At 43.5% G+C, this 24,062-nt stretch overlaps 1 protein-coding gene across 1 annotated transcript in view; it reads right to left on the bottom strand.

Annotated features, from left to right (window-relative positions):
- LOC126176614 (solute carrier family 22 member 7-like) overlaps window positions 1–24,062 on the bottom strand; it is a 234,329-nt gene that overhangs the window by 99,192 nt on the left and 111,075 nt on the right. Inside the window, exons 3-4 of the mRNA XM_049923774.1 lie at window positions 23,727–23,957; window positions 14,270–14,427 (exon numbers count right to left, since the gene is read on the bottom strand). Of these exons, the coding sequence (XP_049779731.1) occupies window positions 14,270–14,427; window positions 23,727–23,957 (389 nt within the window). The remainder of the gene's footprint in view (window positions 1–14,269; window positions 14,428–23,726; window positions 23,958–24,062) is intronic.

The following is a 24,062-nucleotide window of genomic DNA, read 5'->3' as shown; positions in this document are numbered from 1 at the left end:
CTCCCCTCTGTGTTTTATTGTTTACTTCTCTGTAGTAGATGCTTGTTTCCTGTATGAACTGTCTCTGGGTTTCGTACTGTTTTTGTTGCTGATTCATACCCTGCATTGTAGAATCATCTTTTACTTCTTTAGGCAGTGCAGTATTTTCCTCAGGTTTTGTGCTGTCGTGTTCTTCCACGAACTACCCAGTTTCTATCAATAAATCCCGATAACTTGCAGTATAATGTCACTCCTATAACCGTCTGTGATCTTGCTTCTGTCTTATACCACATAGTTTTGAATTTTCTCTGAAAACATTTTTCCAGATTTTTCGCAGGTCTGTGTCACATGTTCTCTTCTATGGTATTTACTGTCCACTTATTGGCAGAAATTTCTTGCTCTTTCGTCGTCCCTCCCCCTCCTATTTGGTGATTTATGTTCCTTACATAGAACACACTTTGTGGTATCGTTAGAGTGCTCATTGCTTTCTAATGGCAGGAGACGACTCTCCATAATTCGTTCTTAAAATTCTTCTTTGTTAGGAGCATTTGATATGTGTAACATTCATCTCTCTTCCCTGTGTGTTTTCACATCTGTATTTACATGTCACACACACTGCCACTTGTTTGTTTTTAATGCTGTCTTTTCTGATCTGGCCTTTTACTCACAATGTCCACAAATTACTAATTGTTTATCACAATGTTTTATGTTCTGCCAGATGACCAAGGTCTTGGTGTTCAAAACACCTCCTCGCTACTAGAAAGTGTTTCACTGAAGCCGAATGAAATCAAAGACATACTTTTTGTCACTTCACGAGTGCTGTTATAACCTGAGGGCTCTCATTTCAGTAACTTGATGGACCACTTTTCTTCCCACTGGTTCTGTCCTGATTCGGACTCTAAAGCCCTTTCCGAAGGTTTCCTTGGGCAGTTCATCTTCAGGGTTCCTCAAGTGTATTATGTCTTTCGGTGTCTTTGCATTTGTGTCCACTGGTATGTGGTACACAATCATTACAGGTCTCTTAATCTTAGGCTATTCACAAATCAGTTTCTTTTGCACCCTTTTGTTGTTGATTATCTTTTTCGTGACCCTTCATGTAGCAATTTCGAAGACGATTACATTATCGGTTTGCTTCACCTTCTTCATACAAATTTTCTCTTTGGTCTGGTTCATTAAGTTCGTCAGCTTTTGTTGCACTGTCTTTGCCTTTTCATTTGTTCTTCACTTTATGAGCAAAATATTTTGTTCGATTGCTTGCTCTGCTGTGATTTCAGCCGCAGGAGCTGTTTTGCTATCATCTCTACTGGGTCGCTCGGTTAGTACCACACATCTGCATGTTTTCTCTAGTTTCGTGAATATTCTCTCGTTTTATTTTTGTAGTTGTTCCGAACTGCACTGACAGTTAATAAAGCCTGCTTTATAGCGCATTGCGATATTTTTGACAGTAATTCCACTTTTAGTTCGCTTGTTCTTGGGCTGTGTCATCTTTTGCCCAGAAAATTCATTTTCAATAAATACCATCATGTCTTCATACAGCTGCTTCATATTGACTGGTTTTCTAACTGTAGCGTTTTTCCTTTCGGCGTTATTATTTGTTTTATCCTCGTCAACTGCCACCGTTTCTTTACGTGTAGTCGTGCTGACTGCATCTGTTTGCCCATTTGATGTCGAGTGCAGTGCAAGGCCTCTCCACATTAAGAAAGTGGGGCTGGCCACTGGAGTCTTAAGCGAAGCACACGTTCTGACTCGCCCGGAAAGTATTCCATTAGGTTCAGGTATGGACTATGGACAGGCCAGTCCATTCCAGGAATGTTATTGTCCACAAACGATTGCCTCATAGATGCTGCTTTGTGACAGGGTGCGTTGTCGTGCTAATCCAAACAAATAACGTCTCGTAAGTGGCCCTGTACCGTGCGCAGTACACGGTGCTGTTAAATGAGTTGGTATGCTTCCGAATTTAGCGTTGTTTTCTTAAGGGGAGCTGGAGGTGCCTATGCTGCCCATGTTAAAATCACTAATTTGAGGAACATTTATGAATAAACTACCAAACAGAAAAATTTGAAATTTATTTACACATAGAGTGGTTTAGTATTGCAGTTATGACAGAGAGATTTTGGAGTATCTTTTCTAGTTTCCTTCCAATTATTTATTTTATTAATTACCCAATTTTTTACAAATAATTGCTTTATAATTAAACAGAAATGAAACTGCTAAACATATTGCGAAATGGCTGTGTTACACTGTAAGTTTGACCACTAGGAGTGCTGTATAAAAATTTAATCTCTCTAGCTTGAATGGATTTTGAGAAAATGTTCATTATATTCGAAAAATTCTAATTTACGGGAAATGGTTATCAAAGTTTCTCAATACATTCCTGTACTATAGGATGGATTATCAGGGTCTTCTTCTTCATCCTCTAAAAGCTTCCTGTTCTGTCTTCTTTTCTGGCCTGTTGTTCCATCATACTTCATATGCCTTTCTCTTCCTTCTGCTCCTCTTATCCTTTCTCTGTCAATATTTCTTAGTGCTCGTACAGTGTTCACCCCAGCTGTAAATCCTAGTGCCTTCAGAACTTCACACTTCACACTGTTCCCTTGGTTGTAGGTTGCTATTGCATCACAAATGCCAAATTGCAGCGTTTTTAGGCTTACAAACACCCTTTTAGGAATCTCTTTCCGAATCAAATTGTTTACGCTCTCATTAGGATTCTGCGTCTTTCCGTGTAGACATTTGTGTAACAATTCTGGCTGTGCTAAGTCATGAAAAATATCATCACTGTCACTAACATATTCACGAAATCTGTCACTTCCACCAGTCAGCTTCTTGCTAGAAGATGTCACAGGGCTATGGCCGGGCATGTGTTGCTTAGCAGAAGAACGCACTGTTTCAGTAATTGTAGTATCGCAACTTGGTATTAGTGTTAATTTTCTTTTACCTACGTTCTTCCTCTTCTTATATACACGATTACTAAAACGTGGCATCGTAACCAGAACAACGCTTTACACAAGAAGTATAATACTACCAACAACAGGCGCAACACTGAACTAATTCGAAACGGTAAACAGCAAAGAGACGATGTTCCACTCTCTTATCGCTTCATTTGTCACAGAAAACAATGTAGCCAACCCTTGCACACTCGCTGTATGCGTAACATAAGGCGCTGTATGCGTAACAGGCCGAGAAAATCCCAAGCAGTTCGCCAGGAATTGACGAGAGGGTGTTAGATGCATTCAGCGCCCGCCCATTTCCTTTGCAGGCGTGGGGGAAAATGGTAATAACTCCACTTCCAGGGCGAGTGGAACAATAATTCAAAGTTTACATTAAAGAGTCATGTTCCAATTAATTTTTGGTAGCAAAAAAAATCGTAATTTCTTGGATTTGACCACCTGCGGCTCCCCTTAAGCGCAGGAAAAGCAGTAGACAGTAATTACTAAAAACATTGCCATATCATAACACCAACTGCAGGGTACTTTACTGTTGACACTACACATGATCTTAGGTAACGTTCAGTAGGTTTTTGCCGAACGCAAACCCCTCCACTATATTGCCACAGGGTATCACGTGATTCATCACTCTAAACAATTCGTCTCCAATCACCGACTGTCCAGCGGCGTCGCTCTATACGCGGCCTAGAGCATTGCTTAGCACTTACAAGGGGAGGCCACCACGTTTGGGACGCGGATTTACCGCAAACTTCGTACACTCGCAGTACTCCACGAGGACAACAAAATGTGTAAGCAGTAGCGCGTACTTCTCAAGCGTTATTGAGAAAATCGCAAGATAATTTCGGTCGTCAAACACACATCTATGAGTGGCCATTTTTATCATGAAGGGGCGGCAGCCGGGTGGTTAGCGTTCAAGCTCTGTAATCACTGCATCGTTGGATCGAGTCCCGTTCGTCAGTTTTTTTATTTTCAACACAGTCATTTTCTTTACTATTTATATTACAATTGATATAATGGGAAGAATACGTGTAATCGGATGAACTTTTATTAAATTTACAATGTTATTTGGCAGTCTACAAATTTTTAATATCACAAATAATATAATAGTCATAACTATCGTCTAGTAAACTACCAAACGCATAAAGTGATACTGAAAATGTATGCTTGCACGTGATTTGAGAAATCCCTTATACCTGGAAGGAGCCCGAAACGACTTGTTACCTCCAAGTTTTGACCGCACAGGCGGCTTAATCGTCTCTTTCGACATTACGAGTACAAGTTGCAGGACGGTATTTTTCGTACAAACATGTAAAGTTAAACGGCACCAGCTCCATTGAATAAATGCTATGTTTCCGCATACGAAAGGTCTTTTGAGATTTTCCGTAGAAAAATAAACCTCGTTAACATTTTCAGAAGCCTCTTTCAGCCGATAATTTTGAAGCAAACCATGCATAACGCAGTATTTCCTCAAATATCGGCGCTGATAATTCGTCATGCAGTATCGAGTGTATTTTAATAGCGTCTTCAAGAGAAGCACTTTCTAATTCTCTCGATGAAATACGAACAATTTTGAACGACACGGACAAGCATACAATTTCAGTATCACTTTATGCGTTTCGTCGTTTACTAGTCGATAGTTATGAATATTATATTATTTGTGATAATAAAAATTTGTAGCCTGCCAGATACGATTGTAAATTTAACAAAAGTTAATCAGTTTACACGTATTTTTCGCATTATATCAACTGTAATATAAATAGTAAACAAAATAACTGTGTTGAAAATAAAAAAACAAAAAACTGACGAACGGGACTAGATCCGTCGATGCAATGATTACGGGGCTTGAACGCTAACCACTTTTTTTTCTAACCACTTTTTTTTATTTCACAGAAACAGTAACAAAAATGACTATAATGAAATGACATAAATAAGGTGACAGATAATTGCAGTCATTAATTACAGCATTCGAGGAATGAGTCTTTAGCAGTAGCACAATTTAGCACATTCACTGTCATCTTCAACTGGTGGCGGTTCAGCACGCACATTGTCTTCTTCTGCAGCCGGTTCCTCATCATAATTTCCCAGACCCAAATTAATCATTCAGTAAATCCTTGACGTGTGTTCCTTCCAAGGTAAATTACGTGGACAGAATAGCAGTCGCGAACAGCGACATCGCAAAGTCCTTCACTGCCTTGTTATTTTTGTCAGTTCCAGCCTTCTAAACGCATCCATAGGGAGTTCAAGATCTTCCTCTATATCAGACACGAGATGTTTGTGGTCATATGCTAGTATCTGCTGTACTATTGATTTATTTTTCATGGGTGACTTACAGATGAGGTCACGGTCGGGAACGTGCCGCAACCCATTCCTTCTCTACTAGGAATCCAGTTCCTAGCCTATACCCATTCTGTTGAAGACAATTCGGAGCATGTTACCATATTTCTTATTGTGATTCTTATATTTAACTATTTTCTCGAATTCATTTTCCATATACATCTTGTATTCAATATGTTCATCGCTGCCAATATTGTTAAAAACATAACTTGTATATTTGCCCATTAACCAAATCACTGCGTTATTTTTTGCCTGAGGGTAGTAACTATCCTCTGGTCTAAAGGAAATGTTAGTCGGTACATTGTTTGCTGAAGTTCTTGTTGTTTGAGCAATTTTCTCCCTAGTCCACCTCCAGTTGGTAATCCGATTTCCACATGTGTAACGATGAGGCATACTATCAACGAGGTGGCATTTTCTGCAGAGGTTAGTGTCACTTAACCGATGGTAAAGGGACGCTCATTAATGCTGATGATGTTATTGACTACCTTGTAACACTTTCCATCCTATTCCAGCATATTTAGTTTCTATGTTATTTTTCCTTTCATGTTCCCATCTTTCAGCTAAAATCGCCTTTGCTGCAACGTTTTTGGAGTTTAAAAGCTTTTTGCTGAGATAACTTCGTTCAAGGTAATACTCCCTAATGTGTTTTAGCTTAAAACTTATTTTTTGTATATTTATCGGCGGCTCTACACTTTCTGGCCTGACAATATCGTATAGTTTTGCTGTAATGCACCCTGGATCATTACACATTATGCTCCATGTTCGTTTGACATACAGTGCCATCGCTTTAGACTTGATATCGGTTAGACCCATTCCTCCATTGCTTGGATCCAAAACTGCTGTCTTCACGGGCACTCGAAACAATTCCCCTTTCCACAATAACTTTGCTAAGGTGGACATGATCGTCTTCGCCACCATTGATGGAATGGGGAGAACCTGTGCTATGTAGTAGGCCTTGGATTAAATATGTGTTGATAAACAGTATTGTCTGGAACTGGTCTATGCTACGTTGACACTTTTCAATCAAAGCTCCCTTGATTTTTCTTGCCACTTCCCGCCAATTTATTGCTATCATTTTTAAAAGGTGAGTTGTCAATGCCATTCCAAGAGCTTTGTGTTCATTAACATGGTTCGCCCACTCAATGCGCAAGTTTGCAAGCCGCTTTATATTTAGAAATTTACTTTTCTTTTTATTTATCCTCGCAACTGATGCGGAACAGTATTTTGCAAGTGTCACATCTGTTTGGTCTCTGATGATTACGCCTACATCGCCGGCTACCGCCGCTTCATGGTAAAAATGGCCACTCACAGGTATATATTGGACGACCGAAATTATCTTGCGATTTTCTCAATAACGCTTGAGGAGTACGCGCTACTGCTTACACATTTTGTTGTCCTCGTGGAATACTACGAGTGTACGAAGTTTAGAGTAAATCCACGTTCCAAACGTTTTGGCCTCCCCTTGTTAGTACAGATGTGTGTGGCTTCGGAAAAGCAGCTCGACCAATACATTGCATTCTATTTTACACCCTACGGAGAGTAATTGTGCTAGTGGGACTGCTGGCAGCACTTTGGGACTGAAGAATGATTCGTTGCACTGATTTGGTTCAAATGGCTCTGAGCACTATGGGACTTAACATCTATGGTCATCAGTCCCCTAGAACTTAGAACTACTTAAACCTAACTAACCTAAGGACAGCACACAACACCCACCCTTCACGAGGCAGAGAAAATCCCTGACCCCGCCGGGAATCGAACCCGGGAACCCGGGCGTGGGAAGCGAGAACGCTACCGCACGACCACGAGATGCGGGCATGCACTGATTTCATTCGGTTTTCTGACAACCACCCTCCGCAATGTTCGAAGGTACCTGCCCATCAGTACGTGTGGTCTGACACGTATCGTCTGCCTACCATACGCTTTAGCTCTAGCTGTGGCTTCGCGACTGCGTTTCACAGCCAGATAGCCAACAGCCGACCTCGCAGCTGTAGGAGGGTTGGCATGACCCTGATGTATTTGTTATTCAGGTGACATCCGACAGCTAGTCGACGTTCATAGTCACTGAGCTCTCGTGAGGCATCCAGTTGCTGTTCATGCATCTCTGCTACTTATACACTCATTTTATACTGGCGGGGCCCGCCTCTAGTGACATCTAGTAGTGAATTCCGCATTACGTAGGGGTGTCTGGATACTTTTCATCATGTAATGTATATCACGAGGCATCACAATGACAGGATTCCGTCTGTATGTATGTCCTAAGGGTTTAGTTTTGTACCGAAAATTGTAGTTTAGGTAATATTTTGGATATCAAGCAGAAAAATAAAGCTTGTATAGCATCTGAATAATAGCTGAAAACATCTCTGGTTGGATGTCACACGGAAAAGTAAAGCTTCAATAGCATCTGAGTATCAGTGGGCAGCCGTCCGCTGTGGCCGAGTCGATTCTAGGCGCTTCAATCCGGAACCGCGCTCCTGCTACGGTCGCGGCTTCGAATCCTCCCTCGGGCATGGATGTTAGTGATGTTCTTAGGTTAAAATGGCTCTTAGCACTATGGGACTTAACATCTGAGGTCATCAGTCCCCTAGAACTTATAACTACTTAAACCTAACTAACCTAAGGACATCACACACATCCATGCCCGAGGCAGGATTCGAACCTGCGACCGTAGCGGTCGCGCGGTTCCAGACTGAAGCGCCTAGAACCGCTCGGCCACTCCGGACGGCGATCACCAGTTCAACTTCACATTACCACACAGAGACAAAATACCACTAAATATATCTGTGCCTTACCTTACAACAAAAACTAATTAGCCACTTTCAGTGTGTATGTTTGTGCGTGTACTCGCGAGCGTGCTACATATCCAGCTCAAATGGTTTTCGTGTTATTAAGGATACTTGCCTTTTGGACTGGACATGGTTAAGATTTCGTAAAACCGTCATAAAAATATGGAGTGAGCAACAGTGGCCGGTCTAATTGTCGTAGAAATGTCTACCATCATTCGTTATTTTAGAAAAATTTATTTAGGCTACAAGTTTAAACGCCTCAGTAGGGTTTTCTTCAGGCCCCAAGACATCGAAAGTCCGCAGAATTCCAGTCATGTATCCACATAATACAGCAACCAGTGTAGCAACTGGATTCCATAGACTTATAAGAATATGGTGTCCGTTCTTTCGGACATGTCTGAAAGAACAGACACCATTGATGAACTGCAGCCGTCTAGAACGAAATTTGAAATATATATTAATGGTTCAAATGGCTCTGAGCACTATGGGACTCAACATCTTATGTCATAAGTCCCCTAGAACTTAGAACTACTTAAACCTAACTAACCTAAGGACATCACACATACCCATGCCCGAGGCATGATAAGAACCTGCGACCGTAGCAGCCTCGCGGTTCCGGACTGCAGCGCCAGAACCGCACGGTCACCGCGGCCGGCAATTATACATTAATACCTTCAGCTGCTGACGGGCGTTGATACACATCAATGGGGACGGGTGAACATGTGTGCCCCGACCGGGACTAGAACCCTAGATCTCCTGCTTACATGGCAGACGCTCTATCCACCTGAGCCACCGAGGGCACAGAGGATAGTGCGACTTCAGGGACTATCTCGTGCACGCCTCCCGCGAGACGCACATTCTCACCTTATATGTTCACACATTACATTCGTAGTGTCCCTACCCAACACAATTACTCGTGGAAGACATTCCAAATCCCGTAAGAGTTCGGGTAATATGTTTGCATCCGCACAGAAGAGGAAGGTCATGGCCGGTATTGCCAGAACTATATACTTAAATGGATATGGTGTGTTGGATAGGGACACTATGAATGTAGTGTGTGGACATACAAAGTGAGAATGTGGGTCTCTCGGGAGGCGTGAGCGAGATAGGCCCTGCAGTCGCACTATCCTCTGTGCCCTCGGTGGCTCAGATGAACGCCGGTTGGCCTCTGTAATAAAAAAACTGAATGAAAGGATAACAGACGAACTTGAACGGAGGTCGTTGTGGCGCCCGCAACGACCAAAACACAAAAAAAGATGGATAGAGCGGCTGCCACGTAAGCAGGAGATCCCGGATTCGAATCCCGGTCGGAGCACACATTTTTGCCTGTCCCCGTTGATATATATCAACGCCCGTCAGCAGCTGAAGGTAGTAATATATAATTCAAAAAGGATTCAATAGAAGTCTTTCCAGCGGTGTATGCTCACCAAACATGTAACAGCTGCTGCCCAACAGTTCGAAAGACTTCTACGGTATCAAGTTACTACGTTGGTTGCTGTATTATGTACGTATACGACAGGAACATTAAGGACATTCGATGTCTTGGGGCCCTAAGTCGACGCTATTGAGACTTTTAAACTAGTGGCTTAAATAAAGTTTTCGAAAATAACAGTTTGTGGTATATATTTCTACAACGGTTAATATTTGTTCTTGTAACTGCGTATCTTGCACTTGTGGATGTTTTAGAACTGAAATGTATTGTATCCAGAGCACAACACGTAGAGGGTTCTAGGAGTGTGACACGACTACGTTCTGTGTCGTGTCTGTAGCGTTCCTAGTCGATGATTGTTTCAACAACTGTTACAAATCGAGCTCTTCGAGCGGTGTTTGCAGATAAATAAAATTGTCACAAATTGTGTGTCTACTTCTACCTTTATATGAGCCGCTGAGAACCAGAGTGGTCTAAGACAAATAAAATTAGTTCTGAGTTACGCCACTCCGTTTACGCATAATGCATGGAAATTTGTTGCGGTGTAACGATAACTCGCAATTGAGCCACTTGAGATCTCCAAACATATTCTTCCTCTCACGCCATAGTGAAGTGCGTTCGTGGGAACAGTGGTATAACTGAAGCGGCGAGGCCACATGGTCTTGTTGTTCTGTATTTTTTTGCGTGTTTGTTTCCGCTCTAAAATCAAACAGGCATTGTAACAGTGCCACTAACTATCAGCATTGTTTTCTTTGTTTAGATCTGTAATGTCCAGTTGCTATTACAGTAGAAATTGTATTTATAAGGGAAGTTTGCACTCCATGTTGAAGTCTAGGTTAAAACCTACGTTAGTCAAGCAGTGATGTCTCACATTAAATGCATAAACCATAATACACATCTGTCTCAACAATGACACCGAGGCAAAAAACGAAAGACATGATCACATTCCTCCCGTGCATCCGTCCAGTGCAACCAACTGACATCTGCAAGTTCGGCTCAGGAATCTGAACCTGGACATGTTGACGTTTTGGCAGAGGAAGATGGTGTATACGGTGAAACAGAATAAACAGGATACATTGCTGAGCTATTAGACAGACTCAGTAGGTAACATTCTGGTGGTTAAGAACAATAATGCAATTATTTTAACCGAATTTCTGAGAGAGAAGTGCATAATGGGAGCAAAAACTGCAAACTCACATTAATTGTATGACATCATATTTATGTTTCATAAATAAATCGCAGTTACGGAGATTAAAACACAGCGTACTCCTTCTCAGGTATTCAGCTCCATCGTAACGTGCGAAAAATTGAATTCTACCACTTTGGCTTTCAGTGACTCCTATCATATCTGCATTTGCGAACAGGATTAAACTTTGGGTGCGGTGTGCATTGGTGACAATGAAAACTTGTGTCGTGCCGGGACTCGAACGCGGATCTCTCACTTGACGCTGGTGGTCGCCTCGACCGTCTGTGCCACGTGAGCATTATCCCCAATGCACAATGGAGACATAGTTTAGTCATATTCGCAAATGCATTCCACATTTCGTACTGTTGACCACCGCTGCAGTGCGTGTTGCACCAGACACGCATGCATATTGAAGGACACTGCACAACACATTAGAACAACACATGCACGGCAGTTTAGTACTTGTACCTTTATCACGAGTGAAACAATATGTTACCTTACAACTGTTATCATTATGATGGAAACAGCCTATTTGATGGCTTACATTGATAATTCTGCCAGAAACAAAACCAAAGACAAGCGTGAACAATGCGCTGTTGTAGCCTGATATCGAAGAGTCTGGTCCGCATTGAACGGTTTCATCAACAGAACGTACCAGTGATTGAACATTTCGCGCTACAGTTATCTGGGCTGGTGTGAAGGTACTTTCCTTGAAATGCGGGTGCAAGGGCAGTTGCAATAAGGGCTGATTGTGTTACAGATTAATTTACGTCCACACACTCGCCAGAAGCGATGATCTGTGTCTGAAGATTTTTATGTAGTGCTGGGACTCACCTTGCGTGCAAGCACGACTAAGACCGTAAGATCAGAAACGAAAGAAGAATCCAAACGGTAGAAGTCCTGACAAGGAGTGGATCGTGTATTGATGTCAGTATGGTAAAGATACACAGAAATTAAGCAGCTACTAAGAAGTAAAAATGTGAACGAGTGGAGAGAAAGGCTATGGTAAAACTGGATATCGCGGGAAAAAGTAAAGATAGAAGAATGAAATTGATAATGAACAATAATCCACTCGTTTAGAGATAGATCAAACATGGAGCAGAACTATCAGTGATCTGTACAATACACATAAAACGAATGTAAGAAGGGAGAGTGAAGAAAACCACTCACACCGACCGGTATCTGAAAGGTACCAGCTACCATCACCCAAAGCAGAAACGCTCTATACTGAGTACAATGGTACATTGTGCGGAGCTCGTATCAAGAACTGGTAACCAGTGAAACGAGCTCAACCAGGTACGCAACGTATTGAAGGAGAACGGCTGCATTAACCGACAGATTTGCAAAGCCATCTTTCTGGATAAACATTAGCAAGAAGACACCTGAAGGGCAGTGAAAAATCTTTGGTTTTTGCCGTTCTGTGGCTCAGTAACAGGAAATAGTAACCGGTTCCCTAAAGGCGCATAAAATCGTTTCGGTCTTCGGGGCTCCAGCCAAAAATTCGACAGCTCATGAGCCCTCTGAAACACAATGTAAGCCTTCTAACGCAAGGCGTGTATACAATGCCGTCTAGTTGTGGGCACATTTACGTCGGATACACTGTGCGTACCATTAAACAGCGCCTTGTGGAACACGAGAGGTGCTACCGCCTGCGGTATCCTGAGAAACCACCGACAGCAGGAAACAGAAAATGTACACTGAATTGCATTCGACAAGACATCTGTCATTAAACGGATCAATAGTTTCTGGAGTAGCGTCATAAAAGACTGACAACACCCTTAATAAACATTCAGCTCTGCAGCTGAACACAGCTTGGAACACAGCCACTGGAAGGCTCAAGCGGGCTCGCAACGATAAAATTACCATATAAGGCACCGCAGTGAGTAGCAGTGTTTTCGCAGAAGGTAGCTTGGCCACATAAGGGCAGCAGCAGCGCGCACTCGACAGTCAGTGCCTCGCCAACTACACTCATGCTCATAAATTAAGGATAAATGCAGAATGCGGTGCCACACAACGTGGCACTAGACAAGACTGGAGCTAATAGCATAGGCACATATGGAACACACACGACACAGATCTGTAAGTCCACGGTATTGGTGATAAGTTGAGAACACCGTTCCGAAACACATGTGCTACAAAACGCCACTGTTTCCTGCACATGTACCCCCACATCAATATGGGATATGATCACAATGACACGTACACAGGCCGCACAACGGGTTGATATACTCTGGATGAGGTAGTCGAGCAGCTGCTGGGGTATAGCCTCCCATTCTTGCACTAGTGCCTGTCGGAGCTCCTGCAGAGTCCTAGGGGTTTGAAGACGTGTAGCAATAGGTCGATCAAGAGGGGGTTTAGGTCTGGAGAACAGGCAGGCCGCTCCATTCGCCTGATATCTTCTGTTCCGATGTACTCCTGCACGATGGGAGCTCAGTGGCGCCGTGCGTTATCATCCATCAGGAGGTAGGTGGGACCCACTGAAAAGGCGGACATACTGGTGCAAAATGACGTCCCAACACACCTGACCTCTTACAGTTCCTCTGTCAAAGACATGCAGGGGTGTATGTGCATCAATCATAACCCCATCACACACCATCAAACCACGACCTCCATATAGGTCCGTTTCAAGGACATTAAGGGGTTGGTATCTGGTTCCTGGTTCACGCCAAAAGAAAACCCGGCGGGAATCACTGTTCAGACTATACCTGGACGTCCGTGAACATAACCTGGGACCACTGTTCCAGTGACCATGTACTGTGTTCTTGACACCAGGCTTTACGGGCTCTCCTGTGACCAGGGGTCAGGGGAATGCACTTTGCAGGTCTCCGGGCGAATAAACCATGTCTGTTCAGTCGTCTGTAGACTGTGTGTCTGGAGACAGCTGTACCGGCGGCTGCGGTAAGGTCCCGAGCAAGGCTACCTGCAGTACTCCGTGGCCGACTGTGGGCACTGAAGGTGAGATATCGGTCTTCTTGTGGTGTTGTACACTGTGGACGTCCGTACTGTAGCGCCTGGACACGTTTCCTGTCTGCTGGAATAGTTGCCATAATCTTGAGATCACACTTTGTGGCACACAGAGGGCCCGTGATACGACCTGCTGTGTTTGACCAGCCTCTAGTCGCCCTAGTACTCTACCCCTCACAACGTCATCAATATGTGCTCTTCGAGCCATTTTCAACACACCATTAGCACGTCTGAACATGTCTGCACACTTACTTGCTGCCCCGTACTCTGAAATGAACCAACATAGCTCTGTGTATGTGGACTGCTGCCAGCGCCACCGAGCGCCGACCGCAGGTCAAATGAACACGCATGGTCATACCCCGAGGTCATTTAAACCCGCAAACCGCCCCACCAGAGCGTTGTTTCACCATGTATCAGCATTATCCTTAATTTATGAGCATGAGTGTAGTTCTCGGCTCGAAGCTCCTGGACATATATCCACGTGGCCCGGATGGAAGCTCGAGAAAATTTATCAAGGAAGAAAAGAGTAAAGAAACAGGAGAAGCCCTCTGTCAGAGTAGTTTCCCGTTCTTTCCATGAAAAATACTTTTTAAGGTTTTTCTAAACGTCGCTCTCGCGATGCTGCAACACATTGTTTCCCCCTACTCACCTACAGATACCGCCGACTCCAGCATGACGCCTGCAGCGCCCCCCGCCAGCGCCACCGCCACGACGAACAGCGGGACCAGAGACGGAGTGAACAGCATCGCCACCCTGCTGACGACGTGCATCACCACGCAGGCCAACTGCAGCGGGCGACGTCCGTACCTGCAACAAGCGTATATCAGCTTGCTTCACAAATATTCCATTTCCCAGATTTTCTCTGTAAAATGTGTCAAGACACAAAGGAACTGAAGACATTAGCTGCCATCCTCGCCGTAATTATACACTACTGGCCATTAAAATTCCAACACCAAGAAGAAATGCAGATGATAAACGAATATTCATACTAGAACTGACATGTGATTACATTTTCACGCAGTTTGGGTGCATAGATCCTGAGAAATCAGTACCCAGAACAACCACTTCTGGTCGTAATAAAGGCCTTGATACGCCTAGGCATTGAGTCAAACACAGCTTGGATGGCGTGTACAGGTACAGCTGCCCATGCAGCTTCAACACGACACCACAGTTCATCAGGCGTAGTGACTGGCGTATTGTAACGAGCCAGTTTCTCGGCCACCATTGACCAGACGTTTTCAGTTGGTGAGATATCTGGAGAATGGGCTGGCCAGGGCAGCAGTCGAACATTTTCTGTACCCAGAAAGGCCCGTACAGGACCTGCAACATCCAGTCGTGCATTATCCTGCTGAAGTTTAGGGTTTCGCAGGAATCGCATGAAGGGTAGAGCCACGGGTCGTAACACATCTGAAATGTAACGTCCGCTGTTCAAAGTACCGTCAATGAGAACAAGAGGTGACCGCAGCCATGGTCTCCGAGCTGATAGTCCATTCTGCTGCAAACGTCGTCGATCTGTTCTTACAGATGGCTGTTCGGATCCAGCACTGCGTTCCGTATTACCGTCCTGAACCCACCGATTCCATATTCTGCTAACAGTCATTGGATCTCGACCAACGCGAGCAGCAATGTCGCGATACGATAAACCGCAATCGCGATAGGCTACAATCCGACCTTTATCAAAGTCGGAAACGTGATGGTACGCATTTCTCCTCCTTGCAGGAGGCATCACAACAACGTTCACCAGGCAACGCCGGTCAACTGCTGTTTGTGTATGAGAAATCGGTTGGAAACTTCCCTCATGTCAGCACATTGTAGGTGTCACTGGCGCCAACCTTGTGTGAATGCTCTGAAAAGCGAATCATTTGCATATCACAGCATCTTCTTCCTGTCGGTTAAATTTCGCGTCTGTAGCACGTCATCTTCGTGGTGTAGCAATTTTAATGGCCAGTAGTGTATATCTGGTGTCTCGTCTTTCGGTTATTTTGATCCTGCAGCCATTATGAATCAAGACACAAAGGAATTAAAGACATTAGCTGTCAGGAAGAATTCATTTAAATGAATGGGAAAAGTTGAAAATTTGTGCCTGACCAGGATTGGAGCCTCTGTCTCCTTCTTAATTTTTTTATTATTAAACGCGAAGGTTAATACTGAAAGTTTTGGGTCCGGTGGGGTGCGAACCAGGAACACACCACACGCTGTTACCTTACAGTTATTGGACAATATTAATTTTTTTTCTTTTTTTGCTTGTAACGGCAAGAATTAACGGACACAGGGGCAACTTAAGGCTGGGTGGAGACAAGGTGGGCAAGGGTCGCAGGCCGTGGCCTAACCACGATTCCCCCCCCCCCCCTCCACCCCCCAACCCGACTGTCGCTGCGCTGGATTATCACATAGTACTGGCCTTTTCTTTATTTATCTTTTATTTTTATTTATCTGAAATTACTTGCTACTCTAAAAAGGAAGGAACATGGTGGAACAAAATCCTACATGGCTTTCACCACTTAAAAAGAAAAAAAAAGTATCATTATTAGTCGTACCCTGCAACAATTTATTTTTCCATTACTTAAACAAAAAAAGTCTAACAGAGCCACAAAAATGAAATAAACTGTGTAAAGATACGTCTGAAAGGGGACGGCAATGAGAATTCCACGACGACCGGTTAACTCTCCACTCTTTTTGTCAATTTTACCAAAAACAAGGTAACAGGAATGAAACATTCCAACAGTAACTGTATTGTTCTGTGTCCTGGGGAACAAGGTTGAATCGGGACGCAGGAGAATGTCAGTGGAGATTGTCGCTTCCGTCCTCCTGGCAAGAAATGCCAATTGTCGGCGGAGCCAACTACAATAACTGTGTTCGCATGCGACCAAGCGGTGACATAAATGTATCTGTTTCATGGCAACAACTGCATCAGTCCAATACGAAAAAGTCGAACGTTGATGGAGACAAGGTTATGAACGACTTGGTACCACGAGAACACAGGGGTAAGCTGACATTGGATCAAACAACCTTCCATTCTGTGTCTGGTCATGGGGACTCCACAGAGGAAACGTGATTTGGAAACGTCCAGCGGCATACTAGCATTTTTACAGAGAGATCAGATTGGGTTCAAATGGCTCTGAGCACTATGGGACTCAACATCTGAGATCATAAGTCCCCTAGAACTACTTAAACCTAACTAACCTAAGGTCATCACACGCATCCATGCCCTAGGCAGGATTCGAACCTGCGACCGTAGCGGTCGCGCGGTTCCAGACTGAAGCGCCTAGAACCGCTCAATCCTCATGTAAATGACATCAAAAAAAGTTCACGAATATGGATTAATTTATTATTTATCCTACCAACATCTGTTGGCGGGGTTAAGCTCTTGGGTCGGAGACAGGAAAAAGGCGAGCTATAAGTCACTGGGGGACGCAAAGACACTTAAAAGTAGTGCGTCGAAGAAGTAAATCAGAAGCCTCATCCCGAACATCAGGGAGGCCAAAACCTCCTTCCAACAGGGGTCGCGCCATAGCCGGATAGCGCACTCGAATAATAGGATTTCACCAGATAAATTTGCTAGATAATCGATGAAACTTTCGGGACATCATCGCAGGAAAGGCACAAAATCGGGCAACAAAATAAGATTTACACAACACGTAAGTTTCCAAGGACTGAAAGTTATGAAGTAACGAGAGAGAGCGACGCGAGTGTTTAAGGATCGCTCGTTGAATCCAGTCCGTGACGGATGTCCAGTTTAACCCACTAATCTTCATCGGACAACAATGGATAACAATACCCAACGATCGATGGCGGGCGACCGCAAAAGCCCATGGAGTCTCAACCGCGTCAGATCCCCGCACACTGAGTAATCAGTGTCTCCGGTCGTTAACCTGTGCTCTCGTAAGACGACAAAATGCATCCTACAGTCCTTGAGCATCGCTATGTCGTCATGAGTAGGAAGAAGCACCATAAAGCCAACGGCGCACGCGCGAACGATAAACCTTTCGCCCAATAATGACCTGCCATCTAGTCGAGCAACTATGGGCCTCAAAATGGGCTCCAGAAGAAGCGCGAGTAACGACATAGATAGCGGACTACACCTCGACTCGACACACTTCTATGGGGGGGGGGGGGGGGGGAAGACCACCGTTCACATCAGTAGATGCCTGAATGCCAGTAACTAGAGACGTGAACGTCCTTCGTGCAGCATCATTAAAACCAACAGCTGTCAACACTCGCTACAGAATAACTTGACTAACCCCGTCACTCGCCCGATTAAAATCAATGAAAAGTAGACCTCCCATTAAAAGGACGGAGGAGGCAGTCGAGATCACGACATTCAGCAAGCGAGTACGACCCAGAAGACAGCTTTGATAACGCGCGACCACGCCAGCGAGCAAAACCGACAGATGGCTGTTTATCGCCAGTACGACTATTTTATGACTAAAATTGGGTAGCGTCCCGTCTTTTTGGTAATTAAAACAATTCTTCCGATCTTAATGGAGGGTGGGATGTAGACCCCTTGCACCATTTCATGCACCATATACGTAATCGTATCTCCTATCAGAGGCCAAATCCGAACATAAAATTCTTCCGGAAGAACATTCAAACCCGGCAATGTGCGGGAAGGAGAGTGAATTGCAATGTCATGAACGTAATCACGGTGAAAACTGCAAAAAACTCCTCATGGAGAGTTGGCGTAACAACACTATTAACGAGGAAGTAAAATCAGGAGGCCGTATTCCGTCATATTCCACTCCAGTGTAGAGATCGGAAAAATACCGAGAGAGTTCACCCATTATATCTGGTTGGGATGACCACTCGCTACCACCTACAGAACGAATAGTACTGAGTCACTTCCTTGGAGGTAACGTTCGAAGCCGAATTAGATCATACACAGTCGCCAACTCATACTGGAGAACCGAACGTGGCTGGGAAGGCAAACGAAGACCATCTAATTGCAGTATTTTGAGTTACGAGAGTTTCGCCGTCAGATAACGACATTCATAACTCTCAGTGCCCCCCTTCCAACAGCCGTATACCGCAAGTCTCTAGAGGAACGGAAGGTTCCAAATGATTGGAAAAGAGCACAGGTAGTCCCAGTCTTCAAGAAGGGTCGCCGAGCAGATGCGCAACAAAACTATAGACCTATATCTCTGACGTCGATCTGTTGAAGAATTTTAGAACATGTTTTATGCTCGCGTATCATGTCGTTTTTGGAAACCCAGAGTCTACTCTGTAGGAATCAACATGGATTCCGGAAACAGCAATCGTGTGAGACCCAACTCGCTTTATTTGTTCATGAGACCCAGAAAATATTGGATACAGGCTCCCAGGTAGATGCTATTTTCCTTGACTTCCGGAAGGCGTTCGATACAGTTCCGCACTGTCACCTGATAAGCAAAGTAAGAGCCTACGGAATATCAGACCAGCTGTGTGGCTGGATTGAAGAGTTTTTAGCAAACAGAACACAGCATGTTGTTATCAATGGACAGACGTCTACAGACATTAAAGTAACCTCTGGCGTGCCACAGGGGAGTGTTATGGGACCATTGCTTTTCACAATATATATAAATGATCTAGTAGATAGTGTCGGAAGTTCCATGCGGCTTTTCGCTGATGATGCTGTACTATACAGAGAAGTTGCAGCATTAGAAAATTGTAGCGAAATGCAGGAAGATCTGCAGCGGATAGGCACTTGGTGCAGGGATTGGCAACTGACCCTTAACATAGACAAATGTAATGTATTGCGAATACATAGAAAGAAGAATCCTTTATTGTATGATTATATGGTAGCGGAACAAACACTGGTAGCAGCTACTTCTGTAAAATATCTGGGAGTATGCGTGCAGAACGATTTGAAGTGGAATGAGCACATAAAATTAATTGTTGGTAAGGCGGGTACCAGGATGAGATTCATTGGGAGAGTCCTTAAAAATGTAGTCCATCAACAAAGGAGGTGGCTTACAAGACACTCGTTCGACCTATACTTGAGTATTGCTCATCACTGTGGTATCCGTACCAGATCGGGTTGACGGAGGAGATAGAGAAGATCCAAAGAAGAGCGGCGCGTTTCGTCACAGGGTTATTTGGTAACTGTGATAGCGTTACGGAGATGTTTAGCAGACTCGAGTGGCAGAGTCTGCAAGAGAGGCGCTCTGCATCGCGGTGTAGCTTGCTCGCCAGGTTTCGAGAGGGTGCGTTTCTGGATGAGGTATCGAATATATTGCTTCCCCCTACTTATACCTCCCGAGGAGATCACGAATGTAAAATTAGAGAGATACGAGCGCGCACGGAGGCTTTCAGACAGTCGTTCTTCCCGCGAACTATACGCGACTGGAACAGAAAAGGGAGGTAATGACAGCGGCACGTAAAGTGCCCTCCGCCACACACCGTTGGGTGGCTTGCGGAGTATAAATGTAGATGTAGATGTAGATGGGACGTCTCGAGCACAGTCATAAAGATCGCGAAGGACAGCATAATAAAATTCCCGAGAGTTCCTCATTTCACCCGCTTTAACGTTGCTAAATCGCATGAGTGCAGTGGAAAGCCGAGGTGTGGCAGTGGCAGCCCACCATTCCATAAGCGAGGGATACCGCACTCGCGAACGGCTTGCTCCCCCCACACACGGCAGCGATGACGTCATCCAGAGAGGGGGCCGCCAGAGATAACATATTTTGCTGCCAAATATGGCGAGAAAGATGTACCCGCTGCGTGACGTGGTTAAGAGTCATTGCAACAACACAGTGAAGTTGGCAGGAATTATTTCAACTGACAAATGCTGAATACGTAGTGAAGCAGCCAAATGAAAGTGGTCCAGTCGACTGCTAGAAGTAGCTGTAAAGTATGTAAACCACACTAAAGTCGGATATTTTCAGATCTATGTTTCTCGTAGACTCAACGAATTTTTACGTTGTTCACAAATTGCAACACCTTCCAGGATTTTCACGCCAATTAGGGCCATATAAGCGTGGTCTTTTCCAAATGTACGTCCGACCAAAAAGTTTTTCTGGAGTCCAACACGTGATGTTAATGACACTTTTGTTGCACACAGTTTTCTTATACCCCTGTCAGGATTCTTCACTACGCGATTGCAGTACAAATAAGTTATATTATAGTTTGTTATCCACATCCTGTGTATTACAATCGTTCATTATAAACATTTATAAAATGTTTGTAACTTCTGTCCCGCTGTTTTACACTGAATATGCTAAACATTCAGTAATTCTACTTTCAACTTTTATTATATTTGACATGGACTTCTGGTCAATAAGTTGTCCTCACCTAAAGTACGTTTGTACTCCCAAGATGTAGTTCTCGTTTTAATGAACAACAGGTCACATATTTCTTTTCATTTAAAACTGTGTTGTTAAATACTGTTATGTACATAACCAATATGTATTGATATATTAGATAATTCATCTGCAACTCGATATCTACATTCCAGATAATGTGTTTAAGTGTGTACATATGCAAGTACGTATTTTGTTTAGCAATCACTTTAATTGATTATGAGCAGAATTTTTTCTATATGCTTTGCAAAATGTACACTCAATGGTTGAGCCCCTAATGCCTTTATCTTAAGATTTACATTGTTTAAATAATGTTACTCATCGCTACCACTACTATACACATATGTTGTCAATATTCCTTTAAGCCCAATTTGAGTACATGGTTGGTTACACTGTTGTTATTTAGTCCCTCTCCTTCACTATGATACTAGCACTACTGATATACTAAGCTTCTAGTTACGCACTGTAATGTAACTTCATTAACAGATGAAGATTTCCTTTAAATATAGTCCACAAGTGACAGTAATTGTTTCACTACTATAACCTGCATGCATATGAACACTGAGTGACACTTCAACCCATTTAAGAGCACCGTATTTTAGCTTGTTTTAATGTTACAGGTGCGATTTCCATTACGTTTATGATATAATTGACATTTGTTTATATACTCATGCATTTCATTACGTATATGCAATGAATATAATACTGTTTAATATTAAGGTTATAAAATCTTTCCTACCTCCCATTGTAACATCTATGTTATCTTATGCCTGGAGATAGAAACTTCGTTTTCTGATTACATGTGAAACTATACCTAATATGTTCACCAAAGATAGTCTAGTCCTCTACATTACCAAGTAACATGTCATCGAGATATTTTTATACCATACAACAAAAATTTTCTTTTAAAGACCTTTGACGAACTTATCAACATTTTTATAAAGTAAAATTTACGGTTCGGATCTTCTCTTCAGTATTGCTCTGTGTACATTTAGTATTTGTGTGTTTGCTTCAAAAGTCCTGCGTCATAAATTTACATTGATGGCATGCACTACAGATTTTTAGTAATGACTAATGCAATATGGTGGCTTAAACCATTTTAACCCTGTAAGTATTCATGTTACTTTGCACTTCTTTGTAAAGAACAGTTAACATTTTCTGAATACTACATACAATTATTTGTATCTTTTTGTAGTATCCATTAATATGGTCCAAGACTGAATCTGGAATATATTTGGGTTTCATATAAAAGTTCCTGATGGTTCAATTATGTATTTTATACAAAATTTTGTAAGTTGAACGATGCACACAACAGTTACTGGATCAACAATATTTTTGTTGTTTACCACTTAACACTAAAATTCCATCGTTTGGTGTACAAAAAAATAACTGACTGAGGTCGTCTCCCATTCCAGTTTTGTCATTGATGTAAAGTTCTGCACCTGAATTGCAAATGGGTGACCAAGGATCCCGTGAACAGTTCCCATGCTGTGTGACCGAAATTTTCGTTCCATGACAACGCTGGGGGATAAAGGGGGAGGGGGTAAGGGGGGGGGGAGACTACCTCAATCGGTAAAACGTTCTTCTTTTTTTTTACTCCAGATGACAGAATTTTAGTGTTCAGAAATCAGTCGTGTAGGCAATAAAAATATTTTTGATTCAGCAGCTATTGTGCGGTTACTGAAATTTACAAAATACAATTGTAGCTGCTCCATAAGAATTCGAAGAAAAAGTGTAGTCAGAGAGTTAAATTTCAGCACTGGCTAGGAAGAAATAACGCGACACCCTGGGGCCCTGTTCTCGCCATGCACGCACTCATAAAACATTTGCGAGACATCTGGGGGAATTTTTCAGATAAGACCTGCTTCAGCCTAACCTCACTGAATCTCCTTCTCCTTTGCAGGAAGTCATTTTCCTTCAAGTAAAGGTTCCTCCCTAAATGTGAACTGCAATTCATGGACGTACTGTGCATTATTCCTACCGCCACATGATTGCATGAAGAGCTGGTGGCCACTTCTGCTGGTTCTAGAATGAGATTTTCACTCCGCAGCAGAGTGTCCGCTGATATGAAACTTCCTGGCAGATTAAAACTGTGTGCCAGAGCGAGACTGAAACTCGGGACCTTTGCCTTTCGCGGGCGAGTGCTCTACCAACTGAGCTAACCAAGCATGACTCACGCCCCGTTCTCACAGCTTTACTTCTCCCAGTACCTCGTCTCCTACCTTCCAAACTTAACGAGAACGAAAGCTCTCCTGCGATCCTTGCAGAACTATCACTCCTGAAAGAAAGGAAATTGCGGAGACATGGCTTAACCACAGCCTAGGGGACGTTTCCACAATGAGATTTTCACTCAAGCACATCCACCCAGGCTGTGGCAAAGCCATGTCTCCAGAATATCCTTTCTTTCAGGAGTGCTAGTTCTGCAAGGTTCACAGGAGGGCTTCTGTAAAGTTTGGGAGGTAGGAGACGAGGTAGTGGCTTAAGTATAGCTGTGAGGACGGGACGTGAGTCGTGCTTGGGTAGTTCAGTTGGTAGAGCACTTGCCCGCGAAAGGCAAAGGTCCAGAGTTCGAGTCTCGGTCCGGCACACAGTTTTAATCTGCCAGGAAATTTCACTTCTGCTGGTTGTTTGAGAGCTTCCAACTCAGCGTGTGCCAGCTCTTCAAGTGGGTCACTGCTCCCCTCAGTCAGATGTAGCGCTCTGGTGTACTGGCGACTGCAGTGCCACTACCCATTCTTGTACTGACAGACAGGGATTGCTCATATCCTTTCACACTAAATGGTAACAGAAATTACAAAGGTAATAAGAGCAGAGAGATTTTTTTAAAATTACATGTCACCCATGTAGCCTAACAGCAGTCCCAGGACTGCTCCAATGTTCTGTGCATAGAACATGACGTCACTGACGATGTGCATGTCGTCGCAGACCCAGTTCATCTCTGACGGCACCGTCTGAGTGTACCACGTGTCGTCGTACTCCCAGCCGTGCTGGCAGGGCACCTCGGAAGCACCGTCCAGGGCGCTTCCGTTGTACATCAGGCACTTGCTGAATGTCCCTCCTTCCCTGTGTAACATACGTAGAACCCCATTATTAATGCAATTTACAACATAATCTGAAAACTATAGCACTGGATACAACTAGTAATCTAGGACAAAATCCAAAAACCGT

Source organism: Schistocerca cancellata, chromosome 3, assembly GCF_023864275.1.
Source record: "Schistocerca cancellata isolate TAMUIC-IGC-003103 chromosome 3, iqSchCanc2.1, whole genome shotgun sequence".
NCBI classification, from domain to species: Eukaryota; Metazoa; Arthropoda; class Insecta; order Orthoptera; family Acrididae; genus Schistocerca; species Schistocerca cancellata.
This window is presented reverse-complemented; position numbering and strand designations above follow the sequence as displayed.